The sequence below is a fragment of the Hyalella azteca genome, unplaced genomic scaffold (assembly GCF_000764305.2).
Source record: "Hyalella azteca isolate HAZT.00-mixed unplaced genomic scaffold, Hazt_2.0.2 contig4507, whole genome shotgun sequence".
Taxonomy (NCBI): domain Eukaryota; kingdom Metazoa; phylum Arthropoda; class Malacostraca; order Amphipoda; family Hyalellidae; genus Hyalella; species Hyalella azteca.
This window is the reverse complement of record NW_025934720.1, coordinates 399138-423443: the sequence shown is the minus strand read 5'-3', so window position 1 is coordinate 423443 and position 24306 is coordinate 399138. Positions and strand designations below refer to the sequence as shown.

Below are 24306 nucleotides of genomic sequence, written 5' to 3'. Positions count from 1 at the left end.
GTCAATCCTGCTTATAATTCGGAGCCCGTGGCACATCTCAATTTTTTTACGCTCAAGTGCCATAAAGATTCGAATCCTGGATGGAAAATCAGCAATGACTGAAATAATTCAACATTGAATGATGAAATTAGGTGGATTTTCGCTTTTGTCGAATCATTATCAATCAAAAATGAGCGATACGGAATATTCAAATTTGATACTCTTCTCCAACTTTGGCCGTTCGAAGTGAAAAAAGTATCGGCGATAAAAAATTGAATAATTACACGAGGTCCTAAGATTATTTTTGAGTAACAAAGATTGAAGTTGTAATCAATTCAGGACAGCAGGATGTTGGGGTTTACTAAACAAACGATCGTGTGGCGCAAGATGCATGGCCTTCTCATTTACGGCAAGTCGATGGTCGTTTTGGGTAACAGGAGCAATCCTTCACGATTGCCAGGTCGTCAAAGTTGCAAAGTTTGCGTGATGATCTACTTGGGTCGTAACGACTTAAAAGGCGATCGTTCAATGCATTTAGTGCCACAGAAGACACTGTAATCTTGGGTCTAAATGTGCCATTTCGCGGAAGTGGCAAAACTTATGTCAAGTTTGGTGGGCAGTTTTGATGGTTCATTGGTTCACCTTTATATGTATTCCGAGTATACTGACACCTCGCGTTCTATATGAACTTCGCGAAAAAACGTTTTCGAGGTATCAGCCGTGTAACTAGGTAATAAAATCTACGGGGAAAGCTCCGAATATTCAATTATCTCTCATGTCATCAACATTTTACCTCGCAGAAAAGCTGAACCCTGGCTACTAAAACATATGAAATTAAAATAATAATTTACACCATGATAATACCAATATACCACGAAAATATCGTTATACCACAGAAATACCATAACTGTTAAGTCAACATCTGTTCAATTCAGTTTTGAGGAATAAAATTTCCTATAAGCGACTTTCTACAGAATTTTTATGGAGTGCTTTTTGAATGTTCATTTCAGTGTATCATGTCCAATCAGGTGTAAGTGCTCTTAATATTTTTTTAAATTAATAATTGTGGTAATTAAACATCCGACGACAATAATTAAAAGTTTTTCACCCCTGTTGATGTTATTTTAAATAAAATCATCTATATAGCGCAGCTCAAAAATTAATCTTTCTTCCTTCTGAGGATTCTGGTTCGAAATAATTGACCGTGACTTAACGTAGCTGTTCATTTTGTGATTGGCTGAGTTTTAACCCCGTTCAGTTCAGTCAGTTTTGTATCAGGTTAAATTTAGATACATTTGAGTGAACATTCTTAAACTTTATATCCAGCTCTAATCATTATTTTTAATTATTCTCTCACCATTTATCTTCAAATTTTTTATGGTGGAGCACAATGACAAAGCATATCGCTATAGCCTCATGATCTAGAAAATTACTACTTAAATATCTATAATCATACAAATGAAGGAATACATCCATAAGCTTTCCAACTATTTGCAGGTAGCAGTGTCATGAATCCTAGATTTATCCTTCACTTCCGTAAAACTAAGGCTTGCCGTTGCCCCTGCCCGTCAGGCGAGACTCCTTTTAGCTGCCACGGCGGCTTCAGCACAATCCCTACCATCCAGTTCACTTAAATTCGCAATATTAACTAACAACCCGCCGCTTCTGCAGTGACAGTGACATATTTTCTAATCTGACGCTTGTTTTATCCGCTCGGATAATGCACTTTCCGGACCATTTTACCGCAGATTTTCTTGTTCTAAAAAGCGTGCCGCGCGGCCGAGTTTATCTCCTTTACTTACACGGTCATGGAGTCCTTGAAGAAAGCGTTTTATGGACCCAATGATGGAATGGCCAGAATTTTTTTCTCCATATATTATTAGAAATTGATAGATACATCTGGGATATATATCAAAACGTAATCTGAATGCTGATGGGGATTACTATTTTCAATGGAAAGGGAAAAATTTCACGCATGATACTTTTAACTTAAAATTTTTGGCCGTTACGAGACGAAGCACTTAAAAGTTTTGGAAACAGGCACTGCATCAAAAAATTTAGTTTTAAACTCAAGAACCTTCTTGATAACAACTTGAATTAGCAAAGAAAAAACGAGAACACCAGCTGCCAGAAATCTGCAAGTGAAAGAAGCCATCTTTAAACAATAAAAACTCCGAGTCAATCTCATCTGTAACAGAATTTTTACGATTATGTGGTATTTTTTCGATCGAGTCCTCCTTTTACCGTTCGCTCGCGAGGCAATCAAGCAAGAGGCCATATTTTACGGGAGACGGGACTCTGTGCAGTGGCTGGAGAACAGCCGCGCCCGCCATCTACTTATTAAACGCAAATCCCTCGGTGGTGCAAGCCTGAGGTGAACTTCGACGTCACTACCTTCACTGCGAGTACACGAGGCTGTCGAAAATACTCTGCTCATAAACTTCCATATTTTGAAATGTCTTGCAATCGGCATTCACGCTATTTCAGTAATGTCTTTATTCTCAAAGATCAAAAACAAAAAAATCAAGCGACATGCAGAAGAAAGGCGGAGGTAGACGTGAGTCCTTGCGTTGCTACGCGATCACCAAATATTCCCTGGAGTCCGGATGCAAAAATTGCCGGTCCGCAAAATTTTTACATGATGTGGAGCTCTTATAAAAATTTCTAAACTAATTCCCATGGAGGCATGTGACCTCACAAGCAGAGTCGGGCCTTAAATGAAGCCGGGAGTGGCAGCTCAGGGCTTCGAAGCTTCAATTTATGGAAGGAACGTAGATTACAAAATGCGGTAAGAAATTTCTTCGATAAGCAGCCACGTCATCCTAAACATAGGCCATTAGACACGGCCCGTTACGAAGCATTACACGACGTCAGCTTTAATGAAGGCCATGAATTTCCATCATCACTTCTAGTACTTCAGACTCTCTCCAGTAAAATCTCATCCACTCAATGGTTTCGAACAAAAAGTTGAACTAATAAACAGCTACCAATTTTGCATCGCGATAAAAATTACCAAATGTCAATGTTAGAAAAAAATTTTCATCATGCATGAATAAGGCGGAAAATATGATACCTAAGACATAGGAGTAAGTGATATATCAAACTCTGCTTTTAGAACCTGGCTAAACTATTTATTGGCATAGAATTCGAATACAATAAATTTATAATGATCGGGTCCAACTCGTTTTTTTTCGTAGACACGATACCAGAAAAAGAAATACAGTTGAGACTCATTTTCCAGCAGCTCCTTCCTAAAATTTAGACCGGGGCCCCGGTTATCTGCAGAGTAACGTTGTCTATCGGAATTCTATAAGTCCACAAATCTGGCTCCTAAATTGAAACTTAAACAGCGAGGAGATCAAAGGACGCAGAAGAACGCAGTTTTTTCGGCTGGATCATCTGTAGCAGAGACATCTTGAAGAGGTTTCATATCACTTGAGATAAAATTCCTTATTTTTAGTTCAGACTAATACTACTTGAGCCAGAAGCACAGCTTCAACATCGAAATTTGGAAATAATAGTTTAAATTCTTAACATCCCCAGTAAACAATTTCATCAATAACATTTCAAAACATGGCTCATTTTCCATGTTTGCCCTAACAGTAATGTTTTCAAGTTATGCTCCGAAAATCAATGGGCAGAAGGAAGTGCTTAATGTACGTGAACGATGACTTTATTGCCCTCGTCAATGAGCAGACTACAATTTTAAAGGACGTGATTCTATACAATTAAAGTTTGAAAGTGGTCTAAGAAAGCGAAAAAGAATTAACATTGGAAAACGAATGGTAAAAATGGAATCTGAAAATCTTGAAAGAAGTGACGGGCAGTGAAGTTAGTTTGTAAGCCATTGTGCGCGCTTAGACGGAAATCTTCGACAGGAGCATAGAGCAACAAGGAAATTCTAGTATGAACAGCCATAGAAAAGAAGCTTCAGGACATTTTGAAGAACCAGCCAGCTTGAACTTAGTCAGCCGTAGTGAGCGGATCTTAAATACTCAGAAAAAACATGTTCTCAAATTTGGGCATGATTCATCTCCAGACTCTGCGGAAGAACAATAAAACGAATTTCCATGCGAATCATTAAATCGAGGTGAAGAACCTCTATCTGACAAGTACTATGAAGAAATTTCGAGACAAAAGGACGATACTCCGAGCATCTGCCGCGATGGCATGTTGTGGGGTAAGCACCAAGATCAATTCAATGAATCTTCAGTGACATAGGGTACAAAGGAAATCATTAGTAAGATTGACGTCTCTATTCATTTGCATGCCGAAACCAGCATTGAGGCTAATTACGAGAATGTTGTGCAGAGAATAACCCACACAATTAATCAATGGTAATCCCGAAACCAAAGCAACAGATTTAAAGGCTGGTCTCCTGAGAGGAACGCGTGTTCTGTGCGCCTTCACATTGATGCCTCGGATTATATTAATCATCTATATTAGGCTTTAGTAGAAGCGAAGGACCAAATCTTCATCACGGCTTTCAAGCTCTCACCTGATTTACGTATTCGTCCGGGCTCGGAGCTGGAGCTCAAGGATGTATTGCTCAGCAAAGCAAGAGACGGGGTCCATATTTACGTCTTGATTTACCGAGGAGTTCCCTTGATACAAGATATGGGAGCCATCACCGTCCAAAAAACACTGCATTCATTGCACGAGAACATACACGTAATGTGTCATCCAAAAATAGCATTTAATCGCCGTGGAATCATGTGGTCTCACCATGAAAAATTGGTCGTCATAGATCAAAGTGAGGTCTTTTTGGGAGGTATTGATCTAACATACGGACGGAGAGACGATCACCATCACCTCGTTCGGGATAATAAAATGTCTGATATCACCTCAGCGATCTCATAAATATGCAAGGAATCGGGTCGTCCTGGGCTAGGACATGGCTCAGAATGGAAACGATGGGAACAAAAAGACTTTTAGAACCCATTCGTGAAGGAAGCTCATCCTTATTACACGGCCAGAATGCCTTGGCACGATGTTCACATGAACATCACCGGAGAAGTGGCACGCGATTTCACGAGGCATTTCATAGAGAGGTGGAACTACGTTCGACGTGATCTTCGACTGAGGAATTCGAAGCAATTTCCGGTCCTCTGCCCACTGCCGGAAATGACCAATTCACACATAAAAGGATGTTATCAGAGAGAAGTCCGCGTCTAAATGGTCAGATCAGCAGGCTTTCATCACCCTGTGGGAGAATCGTCGATTATAGCAGCGTACGAATGGGCGATAAATACGGCGAAAAGATTTATTTTCCTGGAGAATTAGTTTTTTGTCACCACTTGTGCGGGGAAGGATAGCCAGGAGAGTAGTGAACCGACAAACCCAGTGACTTAGCTTATTTTCGATCGTATAATCAGAGCGCACAAGAAACAGGAAACCTTCAAGGTTTTCCTCGTGATTCCATTGCTTTCTGATATGCCAGGATAGCTGGGCACTGAGACTTGCACTTCTCAAAAAGCTTTGCTAAGATGGACTCACGCTTCCCTGAGTAAATCTCCGTGCTCCATCATTGGAAGACTTCGGAGTGCCGGCGTCACTCGATGGCAAGACTATTTGTCAGTCTGCAGTCTGAGGCAATTTGGGATGCTTAATGGAGTCCCCATAACGGAAATAGTTTATATCCATTCTAAGCTGATGATTGTTGACGATATGATTTGCATCTTGGGCTCGGCCAATATTAATGACCGTAGTTTGCTAGGCGACAGAGACTCCGAGCTGTGCGTCGTTCTGCAAGATGATCGCAGGACTGAAAAAAGTTTCTAGGGACTGAAAAGAACTTATTTCAACACCGGTGACTTCACTACGCAAGCCTCTCAAGCATCGGTGGGATTTTCTTCGGACTCAGAAGATAGTCTCCAAAGTACTGTTGGCGATTTAGAACAAGACAAAACATTGAACACCGTCAAATCCTTACGTATGGCTCTTTTTCGGGAGCATTTGGGCCTGATGCATCAGGCGCCGTATATTATCGATCTAAGCAACCCATGCAGCGAAAACTTCTGGAACGGCGTCTGGAACCGCTGGAGCAGCGACAATTCAAAGCTCTATGAGCGAGTCTTTGAATGTTTACCTTGCGATTCCGTGCGAAATTTTAAGCAACTCCGGGCTCGGGATCCATCAAAATCGCTGGCTCAAACAGATCCGAATCAGGCACGAGCTCTTCTGTAAAATATTCGCGGCATGTTAGTGCATTATCCCCTGAACTTTTTAAGAGATGAAACTCTCACACCAATAACTGATAAAGTTCCTGGACTCGCCTTTTGTGATAAAGTTTATGTGTGAACTTCTGTGCTAAATCAATTGATGAATCTGACAGGCTGATGTAGGCTGATGCATTTGTACCAATAAAATAGTACTTGTATTGCGACATAATAGGCATGTTGAGATCGCATATCAAGAACTGTTTACTTTTTCGGAGAACAGTTAGCAAATTACCAAATATAAGGTAATTTATATGTAATAAATATTTATTTAATAACCACTTTTATTATTAAATTTACCCAGCATTCGACTAAATAATACTCCTTGTTGTTCGTTAAGAGAATCTTTATTTCCAAGCAGAAGCGCTTACAATTTGTCGAATGACGCTACTTGACAAAGCGAAAAAGCAACGAATAGGTAACGCGAGTCTCAGGAGCACGTGCGGGAATTGGCAAGAAGTGCAGACTGTGCGTACAATTCGTGCCTGCAACGTTTGGGGCGGGATTTGGCGAGTTTGCTAAAGAGATTTGCTCGAGTCCAGTGATTTAGAAGGGAAAGAACAGGCAAGTAGGGATTCGTCGGACTCAAAGAAACGGCGTGTGAGGGCAAGAGAACAAATCAAAGAGGAGATTCTCGCCATCCTAGCCGTGCGGGCCACGTCGATAATTGTGAGAAAAGGAGTTCCGTGACTCGCTTCTGCTGCAGACGGTCGAGACGAGTAGTGATGTGCCTTAGAAGATAAAAACGTGCTGCCAGCGGTCGCTTTCAAACGGAGAGACTCTGCAGGGACCAAATCAAGGGGATTGCGATCCTCTCTTACGAGCTCAGCGCAAATGTAAATCCATTGCACCTGGCAGAGAAGAAGTCGAACCACAGCAGCTTCTTCAGATCCCTCAGTCAACTTACTCTCAGAATTGCCTGGGGAACGTTGATCTGATTTTGAATAGATGAAGATGCAGTTATAAAATTATATGATATTTGAATTGCGTGCCTGCGCTATGTAATGTTGATTCTGAATGACTTATACATGTACTTGGCATAAAGACAAAGGGAGAATTTTGATGGTGTACAAAGGATATAGCAATTTGAAACCGAAATCATAGAGCTATAGAAGAAAAAGTAATATGCTTGGGAAGCATTGAAAAACTTTAGCGTTGACGTAATGAGCTTAAAGGTTTGCAAGGCATCGAGGCGAGTCAATAAGCTTGAAAGTATTGCAAGGCGAAGCGATCTTCTTGATTCCAAGATGCTTTATTATTGGATTCACCTTAAGCTCATTACATCAGTGATAATAACGATGCGGCATAAGCGATCGGATGACAGGCCATTTCTTCTGTGAGAGAATGGCATTAAAAGCCGAATTGCAGATCAGAGGCCAGGCGACGCTCCAGTGCAATGCTCAAGGCATTCTTCGTCTGATTGGATTCGCCGTCTTGGGCTCGGAGACCAATATCGACGACGACGTCTTCTTAGCGACAATCTTCAAGTAAATCTCGATGTACGAGACATGCTTATAGCTGCCAGCCCTCGTATGGAATGATCTCGATAGAAACGATAAATGACACCGAGTAATGAGATCAAACATTATCATCCGCGTTGCTGGCATGAAAAAAGCTTTTGTTTTCTAAGTGATCAATAAGAGTATGAATGTTACAACGTATGAACAAATTGGAAAAAGGTTTTGCACCTAAAATGAATCTCACGTCTGCATCAATAAAAATTTTTTTTTATTTACTGACGGATTTTTCAAAATTAGGTAATTTAAAAAAGTTATACCGAATAAAAAAAGAATTAGAAATTGTTTAGATTTTGCTCATGTGAATTTTCGAAAAATATGAAAGAGAACATGAAATGCATAGAAAACGGCAAGAAAGGGGGGTCCACTGTAAATCTATCTCCTCCTTTAATTTACGTCCTACAACATCGAAAGATCAATCATGCGATTCGTAAAAAGAATATTTATCAACTCTAGCAGCTTTTTACGATTTTTTATTCAATTTTTGTTTATACGACTTTTTCCTATTTTCCCCATTTCCCCCGCCCCCCTCCACCCACGTTTTTTTCAATATATAATCCTAACAAGGTACAAATTAGAAAAAGAGTATCTAGAGTCGCTAGATTATATCTCTACAAATCAAATGATAGGTCTCTCAAAGCTATCACTTTGAAATCATTAGCGAAGATAGATTTTTAAGACGGTGTATTATGGAAATTTTAATTGTTCAGGGGAGCCAAATAAGTAAAATCTCGTTTAAAAAAGAAATTAATAATTAAGAATTGCTTGATACTGCTGCCCCAGCTTCCTATTGCCAATTACTTGTTTTTTGGATATCATCATGAGACCTTAGACTTATTCTTGTCCAGTTTTACGCGAATTATAAGCAACAAATTTAATATATTTATAGCTTATTTTTCGATAATATAGTTTTTTAAATAATATAATATTATATTATTATATTATCTAATATATTTCTTGATTTAAAATGGTCTTTTCATAAAAGTTGAGAACGGCCTTACATAAAAATTATTGCATACTTTGCAGCTTTAAAATGAGGCTAAACTCATTGCAATCAACTCGAAAACTGATATATAAATTCAATTTTTCAATGGGATCTATATATCTATCTATTTTTCAAAGTAATCTATGTATCTAATAAAGAAAGTTAATTTCTTATAAATTTGGAACTGCCTCACGCAAAAAATGAAGTACAAACATATATACGGTTTGCGGCGTAAGACGCGCCTTTTTCGCAGCTACTCTATGAGCTTAAAACCAGCTGAATTAATGCGAATAATAATCTAAAAATATTTTTTTTCTTGAATGAATCTTTGTACATACTGTTTAAAAATTTTTATTTTATACAATTTTGAAACTGCTTCGCGCAAAAAATAGATTACTCATATATATGCGGTTTGCTGAATTTGAAGCGCCTCTCCCACAGCTACAAATGAGGCAAAAAAAAAAGAAGTGCCAAAATTTTCGATTCATTTACCAAAACGCTCCCCTTAATTTTCACTTGCATAATATCAATACAAACTCAGACTGCTGCTTGGTAAAATTGATGGCAAACATGAACCAAGGACCTTAGTAAAGTTGATCATTTTGAAATGTTCATGTGAAATCTATAAAATAAATAAATAAGACATTTTGTTTGCTGCTACAATGATTTCCCACCTTAATGTAAGATTGCATAAATGGATTACATTGAATAAATTTCACTATTTTCCAATATCACACTATTTTCGTAGATGTGAGGGACAAATTTCGTTCCACCAACAATTAAGCATAGAGAAAACAAAAACAACCCCACGATTTCAGGTCAAAGCGAATACACTGAAATTTAGTGGAGCTAAACAATGTCTAAGCTTTGCATCAATCGGTCAAAAAATGTATTCTATGTTAGGCGAGAATCTTCCTCAGATTGAATCCAGGCGGCTTCGGCAATATGTTTATACAAGCGGTCTCATGTGTGCTGTAAAGTAAGCTTTGAATTCCTGCCACAGCTGCACTGACCACCATAAATCAAGTTGTTCTCTGCATTCTAATAAACAGAGCACAACTTTTGAAGAAATTAAGCAACTTGTTTGAGGTAAATGTTATGTTCAAATCGTGCCGAAGAGCAGGTATTAGACAGGACGTCGTGTGATCCGTGTGATCCGTCAAATGAATAATGTTAGCGAAAATACGGAGTACAACTTTTGACGAAATTACGTAACTAGTTTGAGGTAAATGTAAGGTTCAAATCATGCCGAACCGCAGGTATTAAACAAAACCTCTTAAGATCCGTAAAATGAATAATGTTAGCGAAAGGCCTCTCTCGAGTCTCAGTTTCTTAGTAATAACGATGTAAGTGTTGATAGGTGCAAGGCGAGTGTTATTCAATGACTGTGACAGATTCTGATTAAATTCTAATTCTGGCAGCATTTATTTGACAGGTGATGACTAAAAATAATTGACAGCTGATTAATAAAAATAATAAAATCTTTTTTATATTAAAACTGGAAACTCGTTTTGCTTTATTCCTTCCTATTTGAAACTCTGGTTTGGAACGTAAATGAATAAATTAAATGACGACGCATGTAAAAGAAACAGCAGAATCATTCACTATGAGGAGGAAGAACAAATTAATTAAATGCAAGAATAAACATCAATGGAAATAGAAAGGAAACGATGAAGAGATGAGCAGCGAACAGCGTTGAGCAGACCAGACAGATATAGACATGTCGGTCGGGTAAACAGAAGCCGACAGTTTAGGACTTGTGTTTACATTAGACAGGGGGCAGAGGGCGGGGGGCGAGACCTCACCGCTCAGGTCAAAAGCAGAAAACAGGAATGGACGACAAAGGAGAACAATTAATTATCGCCGTATATGACAAGATGTATTTAAGATGTAAAAATGTGCACGGACAATGAGATGCAAACAGACTTGAGATAAATTTAGTTGGATTTATCTCGTAAGCAGAGTTAGTAGCAGGAATTTTTGTATGATGACAGAGAACCATAATTCAATATTTTTGAAGGTAGATAAATACTCATGGCAAAGTTATAAAGGCAATTGCCATTTCAAGTAATTAATAGAAGAGCTAAATATAATCATTTTCTCTATAATCACATCTAACGTAATTTGAAGTAAAATTTAGGAAACAGAACTCATAGTTTTAGTACTGGGATCAAAAAACCCTAGAGAAAGTCCTATTGAAAATTAAACAGATTAAGTCTCATATATTTAGACAAGATCTGTATTGCTAGTAATGAGTTAATCGACCACTCGTGTGTACAATACGTGTTGTACGCACCTTTGCAATAATTTGATAAAAGATTATTCGGAAATTTCACTAAAAATTGTTCAATGATACTAATCTCTGCTTATAAGAAGAAAGAAAATGAATGAAAGGCTCACAAGATCATTTTAAAATAAATTTGGAAAATTAGGAGAAAAATCAAAATTTTTGGTCGAATAGTCTACAGAGAGGTCAAGCAATATCATGCATTTCAAATTCTATCTAAAAATTTGTCGTGAAAGTCACTATTCTATGGATTTTAGAAAATACTAATTTGTTCCGCTGACATACTATAGGCAATATATAATTCTGAGCCCATGCCAACAAGCTAGCCAAATATCACTCACTGTATGAACTCAGCGACAATTTTGAACGTAGTTTGAGTTGCATCCCTAAAGTCAACAACAAACATCGTTCATTACGCGATACTCTAAATGACTGCACAAACACAAGGCCTCGACCCAGGACCATTCGGCTCGTCGCAACTTGCTTCATAATATGAAAGGCTGATATTTTTGTGGCAGTTGCAGTAGATAAATGAGAGAAAAGTTCTGAGAGGAAATTTACGTATATTGCTGCAGACGCCCTTTGAAGTGAATGCCTAGCCTAGGCAAACAGCGCTTCAAGTCAGTTACTAAGCATTTTTCTGGATCATGGCCGTCCGTGGCCAGCGACTACTAGTGTAAGTATAAACAAAATAAATCATTTGTTCAGGAGTTGAAACTTTGAGGTCTGTGAGTGCCGAGCTCAAATGCTTCACTATCGTTCATGACCTCAGCGCTCGTCCATATTTTCAGACAAATCTCTGCGTCCGTTTACAAGAATTTATTGTTGTGGAAATCTTGGATTATGAATGCTTGTCCACTTTCTCGATGAATTTCATCCATGGATATTTGATTTTCACACAAATAACGAATTGATGGCAGGTTTAGTATCATTCATATTCCCAAGTATTTAAAGGAGGATAAAAGAGATAAAGTAGTTAAAAGCCTTTCAAATGAAGTTGCGGAAGCTCATCAACGTTGAACTGCCGGACAAATGTCGAAGAGCGACTCATGAAATGAGTAAGGGAAGCTCATGAAGCAAGTGAGTCAACAAACAACTACCCTCCTGCCCGTCCTGCCACTACGACGCCGCGCAGTTCGCAGCTCAGCGCCAGAAATTAGTCTAAAAACGCGATTTTCTCCCCTGTTGCTGATTGTTCATTATAAAATTACCAGATAGTAGTTTTCCTGCTTGAATTCTTCTTCGATCCCTTCCTTAAATCTTAAGAAAAATTCAGCAACAATACTAAAAACAGAGTTTAGTTGACATACCTGCACTCGCTAAAAAAGGATTCATAATTCATCAGAAATGGGCTTGACGATGACTGATTATAGTAGGTTTATAAGATGCCATTTTGACTTTCAAAACAGAGAATTTATTTCAATAGCTCTGCAGGTGATGTTATCTATTTACAGAAGGGTTATATTTATTGAAACTTTTAGATTTTGAATATATTTTGTCAAATAGAGGAGCAGAGGTTTTGTATGTTTAGGTTTTTGACCACGGAATGCCTGCATGGACTAAATAATCATAACCTCTTCTCTCACATCTCGCGCTCTTCAATAATCTCTCAATTCATTTCAATTCACGTGTGATCTCTCATTAAAGAGACAGTGGTGCCAGAGATGCTTGTTGCTGTTGGTGTGTTTTGTAGGGGCTCTGTCTCCGTATTTGTTATCACTGCTGCTCGAGACGACGTGCCTGGTTTCTTGCCAAAGAATTCGATGTCTCACTTGTCGCTCTATGCACTACCGATCTCCTTGCCCTACCCAGATACGGAAGTGGAACAGAGGCTCCATCAGCAGTAGTATCCTCATAATTAATTAAATCAAATGTTACTGCTTAATTTAATCAAACAATAATAAAAACAAAATAGTATGATAGAATAAAATATTATAATATAAAATATAAAAAATCATATATTCTTATTTACGAAGCAGATGATAACAAGTTATATTGTCACCATGAAGTTCAATATTTTCTTTGTAATTTGCTCAAATCAATAACTAGTAAAGATAACAGTAAATGAAAATTTCTATTTTTTATAGCAGAGACTGGCTTCCGGTAAAGGAATGATACACATTGGCACCCTGCATACGTATGCAAACATTTCCAGGCGAGTATATGAATTAAATCAATACCGTATTAGAATAATGTCTACATATTTAATTTCTCTCGACTCTATGTATTTGCAGCTTTTGAAAAAAAATTGTGATACTGAAATGAAATACTCGTACAACTTAAAAAGGAGCTATCTTTCATCGCGAGTCACAATACTGCAAACTAATTGAGATGGAATCGCAAACAATGTAGATCAGAGTGGTAGTTTCCCACCAAAACGTACCCTTAAGGCAGCAGATTGCGAAGTGATGCAAATGCCGAGAATGTTTGTAGATGGCAATTCAGGGAAAATTGATCCAGGCGACCAAGTCAGCTGCTCAAGATCAAGCGGGACCAAATAGAAGGCATTTGTTCTTCACGCCCAAGTTTGAAGCTCGAGAGCGGCACAAGTTCGGAGGAATGTTCGGTGCACGCCATGAGCTCTCCACGTACATGGAGGAGGCGAAGAAGTGATTTGCGAAGCAGTGGCTTGCAAAGCAGTGGCTTGCAAAGCAGTGGCTTGCGAAGCAGTGGCTTGCGAAGCAGTGGATTGCAAAGCAGTGGCTTGCGAAGCAGTGACTTGCGAAGCAGTGACTTGCAAAGCAGTGGCTTGCGAAGCAGTGAATTGCAAAGTAGTGGATTGCGAAGCAGTGACTTGGGAAGCAGTGGCTTGCGAAGCAGTGGCTTGCGAAGCAGTAGATTGCAAAGCAGTGACTTGCGAAGCAGTGACTTGCGAAGCAGTGATTTGCGAAGCAGTGACTTGCAAAGCAGTGGATTGCAAAGCAGTGACTTGCGACTTAGTGACGTGCGAAGCAGTGACTTGCGGCGTAGTGACTTGCGAAGCAGTGACTTGCGGCGTAGTGACTTGCGAAGCAGTAACTTGAGAAGTAGTGACTTGCAAAGAATTGAATGAGCGAAAAATTCCACAAATGCTTCTGAGCTTCTCCGCAATGCGCATACAAACCCGGTAACTTCGATCGCTCGACTCACGAAAATGGACTGCCATACGACGCAGCTTTCGAAATGCCTCAAAAATTTGGATAAAGTTTACACGAATTTCCCACAGCTAAAGATGGGACGGTTCGTTAAATGCAGTTACTATTTTTCTGAATTCTAAAAATTTGAAGCGTGTATAACAGTTATCATTTGAAACTAGAAATCTGTTAGTTTCAGATCGAGAGAACGGGGAAAACGAATTTGAAAATATTATTTTAGATCTAAAAAAGTCATATTGCACCAATAATTGAAGGGGAATAAATAATTAAAATTTGTAGAAACCATCGTCATTTTCAAAAATTAATTAGGAATGCTTTCATGTATGAATGACCACAATGTCGCTACAATAGGCAAACTTTGTCAAGGACTTCAATCGATCTCTTGTCCATATTATACGCGATTCCTAAGTTCCTATGTTAGATGCCGCTTCACAACAAAGGATTACACTGTATACGATCGAAGCCACGAATTCTACTACACATGTATAGAATTAGTTAACTGAAAGGCTCAAATTACATACTTCGCCTAGAGAAATGATGTCTCCTAATATCACTAAGTGAAAATGCCATCACAATTCTAAGCAGACATCAAATGAGGAAATCATAAATCTGAGCACTTACTCTTTTTAATAGCGATTTGAACACGCAGCAGGCTGTGCGTGGCACCGTTTAGGACGGTCGCATGGAGCAGGCTGTGCGTGGCACCGTTTAGGACGGTCGCGTGGAGCAGGCTGTGCGTGGCACCGTTTAGGACGGTCGCGTGGAGCAGGCTGTGCGTGGGACCGTTTAGGACGGTCACATGGAGCAGGCTGTGCGTGTGCACCGTTTAGGACGGTCGCACGCAGCAGGCTGTGCGTGGCACCGTTTAGGACGGTCGCATGGAGCAGGCTGTGCGTGTGCACCGTTTAGGACGGTCGCATGGAGCAGGCTGTGCGTGGCACCGTTTAGGACGGCCGCACGCAGCAGGCTGTGCGTGTGCACCGTTTAGGACGGTCACACGGAGCAGGCTGTGCGTGGTACAGCTCAGGACGCAGGACGCGCTATCAGAACAGCAGCGCACCTGGGCGGCTTTTACCACTTATGAGGAAACGGCGAACTTTTAACTGATTATGCTCGGGAGTAAATGTCGTGTTCGAACTTGCCATATTACAACGTCCAAACGATATGAACACTACATGACGTAACTTTTGAAAAAGTTCACATAATTGTCAAATTGCAGCACAACATTAGTTGCAATATTTACAAATCAAAAAGGCTAGATATTGATTTTCTAAATTCATTATCGTACATTTACTCACATTACCTGTTCGTAGAGTAACGATATGAACACTACATGATGTAACTTTTGAAAAAATTTGATAATTGTCAAATTGCAGCACAACATTCTTCGAAATAGTTAAAAATCAAAAAGTTTATATATTGATTTTCTAATTTCATTATCATCCATTTATTCACATTACCTGTATGCATGGGTACTGATGAACACTTTCAAAAGTATTCGGCTATCGCGAGCGCTCCTTAACTTTTGGACTCAAAACGGCAATACAATTTTTTTATATCCCTTGGAAACGCACAAATGAGGTAAAGCTCTCGCGTTGGTTGGATGAAAATCGAATTTATTTAGTCTATCAACAGAATCAACAGAAGGTTCTTCAATGAATAATAGTCTTCATGATTCTCAACCCATCGTTTTCAAGAAATGACAAAGAACGGAAAAAAATACTTCGGGATCTTTGTAGGGCGACGAGGGAATTTCCTGCATTTATGAAAGTTGGGGAGTAATTAAAGACAAGAGTTCAGCGGGTGATGCATTCAAAGAGCAAAAGAGAGAGAAAAGCTCAGCGGATATTCACTCAAATAAAAATCAAAAGAGAGAAAAGAGCTCTGCGTGATGCAATGATGCAATCAAATAAAGAGTGATGCAAATCACTGCAATCGGGTGATGCAATCAAATAAAGAGTAAAAGAGTGAGAAATGCTCAGCGGGTGATGCACTCAAATAAAGAGCAAAAGAGAGAGAGAAGAGCTCAGCGGATGTTGCACTCAAATAAAGAGCAAAAAAGAGAGAAAAGCACAGAGAATGATGCACTTAAATAAAGAGCAAAGGAGAGAGAAAAGCTCAGCGAGTGATGCATTCAAATAAAGAGCAAAAGAGAGAGAAAAGCACAGAGAAAAATGCACTCAAATAGAGCAAAAAAGAGAAAAAATCTCAGATAATGATGCACTTAAATAAAGAGCAAAAGAGAGAGAGAGAGAAAAGAGCCCAGCGGGTGATGCACTCAAAAATAGCCGAGCGTAAACACTAGACGATAACGCATGCCTCGCCCTCCTCTCTATATCATCCTCCACCCGATCTCTGTGAGCCTGACCCTTCTATACAGACTACTCAGATCACGACATCTAACACAAATAATACAGCCGACCCTTATATACAGACTACTCAGATCAGGACATCTAACACAAATAATACAGCCCGACCCTTCTATACAGACTACTCAGATCAGGACATCTAATACAAATGATACAACCGATCCTTCTATACAGACTACTCAGATGTCACGAAATCTTACACAAATAATACAGCCCGACCCTTCTATACAGACTCACTCAGATGTCACGAAATCTTACACAAATAATACAGCCCGACCCTTCTATACAGACTCACTCAGATGTCAGGACACCCAACACAAATTATACGTTATATCAGGTGCATGGAACCTCATCGCTGCTACTCCTTACATTATATAATAATTTTCGATATAGTTATTTTAGTTAAGGGCATGTTGCTGTGGTAGTAACTGCTAACTTCCCTGATGAATAAGAATCATTTTGCAGAATTGACAGAAGATGCATTAATTATACTGATCCGATTTGAAACTTCATTAATTAACTATAAAAGCAAGAATAATGAGGATTAGTAATTATTTTTTTTTGTTTGTAATTTTACTAATGAGGATTCCTAATTATTTTGACGATTTATTTGTCATTGAAAGTTTACAATTCATGCTATAAACACATTTCTCGAGTGTTATCGACAACTCTAAATAATCGTGTATGAAATTTTTTATATTTAGGAAAATTAATTATTCATGTAATCCTAATGCTCCAAGCAGAGGTGTGGTGATAAGCTGCATTTTTTTTTCGCGGAATTTTCTAAATAAACTCACAATAATGTCACGTGTAGAACTTATCTTTAAACTTATTTAGCCCATGATTTCACGTGAAACTATTGTTTCAAAAGGCTACGTTGAAGTTAAAATCTCCATGCGTGCCAGTGAATGGAAATCATGTTAAAAATTACACGTGTTTCGTCCGAATCTGAAATTTACTAAACTGCAATCGAGCTGATAATGAAAACGGTGTTCAGACCGGCGAAATTTTCTTACCAAATGATTGAAGTGAGGAAAAGCGTCATTTTTAGGTCTCTTTTGTATCCATTTATAGTTTAATAACGATTTTCCTTTATACATATTCATTTTATAAACAGTTTCAAGAACCAACGTGTAGCTTCTTGATTAATTTTCCTTTACGACTAGAACGTTTACGTATGAATAAAAAGATTAATATGTAGAAATGAAGCAGGTTGTCAAACGGGATAGAAAAAAAAAACATTCATATTCGATAGAAATTTAACAGCGATAAATTAGAGTCAATTTTAAACCTAACCGAACATGAACAAATTTAACTACCAAAAAATTGTGCGTGAAACTCGTCGATAAACGAGCCCCTGATATTTTAAGAATCCATACAGATTTAACACAAGCTGCCTCGACGCAGCGTCGAGTAATTCTATCCCAGCATTTTACATCAAATTGAAGCGCGTAAATTTATAGCAGTCGTTTGCTCTGCCTATAATCACACGTCGATTTGTCCTGATATGATCGATGGTCGCTCGAGGCGCTCAAGAAAGCGATTTTCAGCAGAAATTTTCAAAATTTGAGTTATTCCGTCGATTGAGGGGTTGTGTATCGATGATCCGACGGAATGAGATACGAAAAAATGGACGAAAACAATTAATTATTAATATGATTTACAAGTTTGTTCAACCTCTTCCGTGGAAACTATCATTAGATTCAAGAAAGCACGCTGCGAAGTACAAATTCATTATCAGTTAGATAAAATAATTTTATTTCAAATCCTGAACCAAGCTGATTTAAATGGTCCCAAAGTCTTCGTCTTTGCAGATAGAAACTCCTTTATTCTAGTTTACGATACAAGCCAACTGTGGAAAAATTCCAAAACCACGAAGCAGAGATGCCAAGAGACAGAAGTTGGAGGCCATAGCAGTCAAGGTATGAGGAGAATATACGATGGCAGGCGGGACGATGTCGCTGTCAGGGCGAGGGCAGTTCGAGCAACGCCTCTTTAAGCGAGCAAGAGGGTCTCGTAAGGACATTACAGCTCAATAATGATGCGCTAGTACTGCATTAATATACGACTCCGAGGTCTCGCTCATGCGACAAGCTCTATAATGATGAGCTAGTACTGCATTAATATACGACTCCGAGGTCTTGCTTCCATCACGCGTCACGGCGAGCGGTGGTGTTGATGTCTCTCGTCTTGTCACTGACGAGCGAAACGCATGCATGCAATTATGCAAATCACGGCTTGCCACAAACCGAAGCCATTGCCATTTCAGGGCACAGGCGAAAATGCTTGCCTCCTTCACGACTCGCAGAACTTTAGGCACAGAAAGCAGTCTGGCCCTAGTCATAAATATGGCGCAAGAAGACACCCGAGAAAACAGTGGATATAAATCATGAATTTACTAGAGTAAGCAGTACTCAGAGCGACCCAGTTCTCCCGACCCCGCAGCCTGAGTTCGTGCAAGAGAGCTGTAAAGCCGCGATGCAAAGCGAGCAACGTCGAAGACACGACAACAAATGTCGTGTCGAGGATAGAGCACTCGGGGGACGGCGCGAGATAAATCACAGCAGCCGCACGTCTCCCCATCTCAACTTTACATGAATATCGCTAAGAGTTCCGAAACTCGCCTAACGCCTCGCGGTAAATCCATGCGCTGCTGGAGCGCGTATTGCTTTTGCTGCAACAAGCAAGGCGGCGAATCTTATGTGCAAATGAAGGCAGATGGTTGATTTGAGGCGCTATTATTACGTTTAATATCGTTTCTTTTGCATCGTATGATCGGAACAAAGCAGCGCCAGAATACTGCATGAAAATCCTGAAAAAATGTAATGTGTAAATTATAGAAAATTTGAAAGCAATAGAAAAGATTTATTCGTTTACCATACATAATACCTTTCACAGGAAATTAGCTAAGATGTCATTAACTATAAATTACGGGGCAATGATCGGTATACGATGATCATTTCTAGCGCATGCTGATTAACGTACTGATAATTAATGATCTACACACACCTACACAAAATAATATGTGTTAGCTATAATAACTCTAATATGAGTAACTAGGCGGTAACGGATAGCAAGTTCATGGCGGTTATAGGGGCAGCGCTAAGCGAGAAATTCAGCAAAAAGAAATGGTCGCCAAACACGCAATCTTCCTAATGTGAGCCATGAATTAAATCTCGGCGAGCCTCGTCCATTACGACCGAACTTGCCGTGAATGAGCGCGTCGACGCATGCGAGAAGCTCGAGACGCTCACCAAGAACTGTACTCTCTTCAGATCATTAAATTATATTTTTTCTTTGCGTATAAATATAGATTGGCATTTTATTTGTAGCTATAGTGGCAACGAAAAATATGACATGAAATATGATTCACAGCGAATTGAAATTAAAACTCAAAAATAAATAAATTAGCCACCCCAAAATATTTTAGGTCATTGAATTATTATTGAATATGATTATTGTAGTCCTATTATTTTATGAATGATTGATATTATTAGTAGATTCAAAACAATTCATTTTTGAAATCTTGCAAAATAAATAGAAAACAGTACATTGTCCATCTTTCCTCAACCGAGCACCGCGCCGGATGCCTCAAGAGACTCCTGGTCAGCGAATATCGATGAATTTACTCCATCGCTTCCCTCGATGAGGCAAAAAGGGAGCACGCACCGGCCCAATGCCACCGACAATAAAAAGCTGTCATGGAAGGCAAGTTGTTTTCGGTAGCTGCGCAAGAAGGGAAAAATATCGACGTAAACACCGCTCGGATATTTTCCAGAGCGTGGATTGACAGGACGAATTTTGATGCACGAATTAACGTTAGTGGAAGCCTGGTTCCGTGGCATGCGCGAATGCCCGAGCATTTGTAATATGTGGCAGGTAAATATAATAAAATTTCTGATCAAATAATGCAAACGCAGTTCACAAGTGTAGAGTGAAAAAAATCATGACAATTTCACTAAAACGCACTGCAGCTGTAACCCTGATTCTAAAATAACTTATGTGTTCTTAAATATAAATTGACTCGTTCAGATGAAATTACTAAAATCTGTCAACAGCATACTAGTTCAAAGTTTCTAGCTGCCGGTATTTGTGATGGAAAAGCTCCAATACCATCTTGATAAAAATATCTCCTTTTCCGGCATTGCATCGATACAACATTCCACCATCAATTCAGCATCCCGCCATCATCCCGCATTTCAACAACAGCATCCCAGCATCCCGCATTTCAACATCATCTCCAGAGATAACTCGAACGCGAAAACTGAAAGGAAAAATTCATGCCATACCCTTTCACCATTTAGGAAGGCGGAGAAATTTCATGGGGGCTGATAATTCGATTATTGACGGGTCAAAGCCTTTGTTAGAATTCGATTTTTGAGGGACACGTCTTGCTCCTCTGGTTCTTGGGAAGTCAGTAACTTGATGGAAGCTTGAAGGAAACAACATTGGGGAGGGAGCATTTACTGAAGAAAATTTGGTCAGAGGGTCCAGTGAGAAGGCGAATGAAAATCAACAAAGGAAGATTGTATAAAGCTAAATCTCCCTAGATCGAAATGAAAGTGAACACGAGTAAATGATAAAAGCAAGATGAACTATATAATAATATATTATTTTTGGATTCAGTTGTTCCGGTTGGGATCTTAATCCATGCATTCACTTTGTACGTTCTCAACCACCTTTTGATTACAGAGTGAAACCTTAGCTTAGTAAAATAATCTTTTGTAGCAATGAAAGGTCTCAAACTTGTACACAATTCATTCATCCCGAACACGAATTTAATAGAGAAAATTGCCGAAAGATTCCGAACGCATCAAGACGCAATTGTCCGTATTAAAATCCTCCCTAATTTGATTAAGAAACTTGTCCCAGCACACATACAGTCCGCGCTCTCTTGCTGGCCACAGCACAGCAAGAGGAAGACAGGAAAGAGCAGGTTTGCAGCGCAGGCCAGATCTCATCAATATATATCAATACTCATATCAATAGTAATCCCCACAACAATACTGTACGTCGATACTCCCGCCAATAACCCAGCAGCCATTAATAGTCTTCGGCAGCAGCAGCAGCTGGAAGTGACCACAGAGGCATACGCTGCATTGTGCGGGCTACGTTTTCCCGTGTGGGCTTGTGTACAAAATATACCATGGATTTCTCTACGGTACCAAAGAAACGATGGATGTCTCCCTGGCATGAAAGAAACGGTGGATTTTTCCATGGCACGAGAGATAGGATAAATTTCCATGGCACGAGAGATAGGATAAATTTCCATGGCGCGAAAGATACGATGAATTTCCATGGCACGAAAGATACGATGAATTTCCATGGCACGAAAGATACGATGAATTTCCATGGCACGAAAGATACGATGAATTTCCATGGCACGAATGATACGATGAATTTCCATGGCACGAAAAATATGATGAATTTATATGGCACGAAAGATACGATGAATTTCCATGGCACGAAAAATATGATGAATTTCCACGGCACAAAAAATACGATGAATTTCCACGGCACAAAAATACGATGAATTTCCATGGCATGAAAAATACGATGGGTAAGTTCCACGTGCATGAAATATAGAAAACACGAGATAACGCAGCTAATTTCAAATTCTGCACTTAATAATGTTTTTTACTTATAAAAAATGATTACACGTGATTCTAAATAACATTATAAGTACAGCCATGAAATAATTCAATCAGAACTAGAATATAAAACTAGCACAACATGATCCCATATTGACAAAGGATGTCCTTAAATATCATGCGGTAAATGAGAGAAGAAACTGTGCGACTGCTCTGAAGCTCTCACAACGGGTGTAAGTATAAAATTTTTGAATCCAAACAAGCATCACTTTAAACAAGCTATTTTGCACGAAAAATATATTGACATAACAGGAAAAACATTTAATTTTTTTTACAAAAGAGGAAAAACAGTGAAGTTTTCTTTGACACAAGAGGAAAAACATTGGATTCAAAATGACGGAGCAATTTCATTTTTTCTGGAATTTGCGTGAAGACATTATCATTAGAATATATGAACTATATAAGCCAACTATTGCCATATTCCTGTTAAATGTCAGTACAATAGATGTTTTAATGCGTTTCGAAATTTAATTAGTGCTTACCGCATTAAATGCAGATTATTAAAAAAGCTTTCAACCTCTCTAAAAACTATATATCTACTGTGAGCCTTGAAGAATTTTAACTTTTGAATGACATACCTAGTCAAGGGAGTGATATGATTAAAAGGGATGTTAGAATTGAATGTAACATATATCAATCATTAAATGAACCAATAAACAAAGCCAGATGCATAACATTCTCATAAACGTTAACGACTTTCAATTTTGCTGATAATAATCGAATACTTGGCTCCTGCTTCTTCAATAAAATTTTACTCGCAAATATTACATGAGTCATAAGTTTGCAACGATCATTTCAGAGTCTCCTGAGTTGCTGAGCGTGCCGCAGGAAGCTCGAGAATTGCTTGTTCCAGCGTCCAATAGAAGGAAACATTCATTGTCTTTTGGCATTTCATTAGGAAGCTCACGTCGATATGACGTGTTTCGTAATATTTACGAGCCATTTTAACGGGGGACGGTGTAGTAAGAAACTCGCTTCCCGTGATCTCGCGGCAAGTGATTCGCCTGTTAACTTGATCCCGAGGCTGGGAGACCTGGTTATAATCATATGAAATATGGTGAACCTTGTACCTGCTGGAAAAATCTTGGGAGATAACAAAAAAGCCATTATTCAGCGAGAACACAATCTTCATGAATAAGATACTGATTCTATCTCCAGCTGCTTTTTTTGTTATAGCCAGAAATTGGTCACACGTTGATCTCGCCCACAAAAAGGAAATTACAGCGCAGTTATTTTTTTAATTGCAGATATTCAGTTGTAAAACAAAGAAAATAAAGTTCTGAACATAGAATGATTAGGAGAATGAAATGATTTGGATTCATTTGTGCTGAAATTAATCCATCAACAGTCAAAGTGTCTACAAGAAATTTGGGCGAGCATTACACAAATTACTGAGGAGGCTTAAAGGCCGATTAAGGCGAGAGGATCAGTCAAATTATCCCAAGAGTTGGCTGGCTGGAGCTAGCAAAAGCACGTCTACGGAGTCCAAATGTAGTCGTTATTGCTCCATAAATCCACAAGTGATGGGTAATTAGAGCCAGAGAGAAGCTGCTCTGACATTCTGAGGCAGAGAGAAGCTGCTCTGACACTCTGAGGCAGAAAGAGGAAGCTCTGACAGCCTGCTCCATATGCTCGTCGCGTCTCCTGATGAACAGAGTTCAAACCTCCACGTCTCGTAAGGCTGTTGCTTAAAACCACTCACTCAACTGCTCATTGTTAAGACATCAGCTAAATACTCTTCGGGTCCAAAGAAGTTGGTAAGTTACATGTACCAGTAAATCATTGACTAAAAAAAATCATTTACGCTGTCATGAAGGGTTACCATCGTTCCGCGTTCAACGAAGTTGTTAAGTTACATGTACCAGTAAATCATTGACTAAAAAATTCATTTACGCCGTCATGTAGTGTTAGCATCGATTAAAATACATTCCGCGTCCAACAAAGTTTTTAATTTACGCGTAAGAGTGCATAATTTCGTAGAATTTGCATATAGACAAGGATGAATGATATAGGCATGAAAATTTCACTTCCAAGCTACTAAACATGTATCGCCGAGCATCCAAGGACGGTGGCGGAGTAGCAGTGATGGTCGACATGTGACAGGCGGTGGTGAGTGACATTCCATTGTATATCAAAGTTACGAATTGCTATTCAAGGCAGCCAGTA

General features: G+C 39.1%; 2 protein-coding genes across 2 annotated transcripts in view; one reads left to right on the top strand and one right to left on the bottom strand.

Annotated features, from left to right (window-relative positions):
* LOC108680096 (CUGBP Elav-like family member 4) overlaps positions 1 to 24306 on the bottom strand; it is a 432488-nt gene that overhangs the window by 217921 nt on the left and 190261 nt on the right. The window lies entirely within an intron of this gene.
* Positions 4145 to 5900, top strand: LOC108680092 (phospholipase D1-like). Its single transcript, XM_047880043.1, is given in 4 exon segments — positions 4145 to 4159; positions 4426 to 4827; positions 4930 to 5151; positions 5290 to 5900. Coding segments are annotated over 4 exon segments (1110 nt in total). The 3' UTR covers positions 5761 to 5900.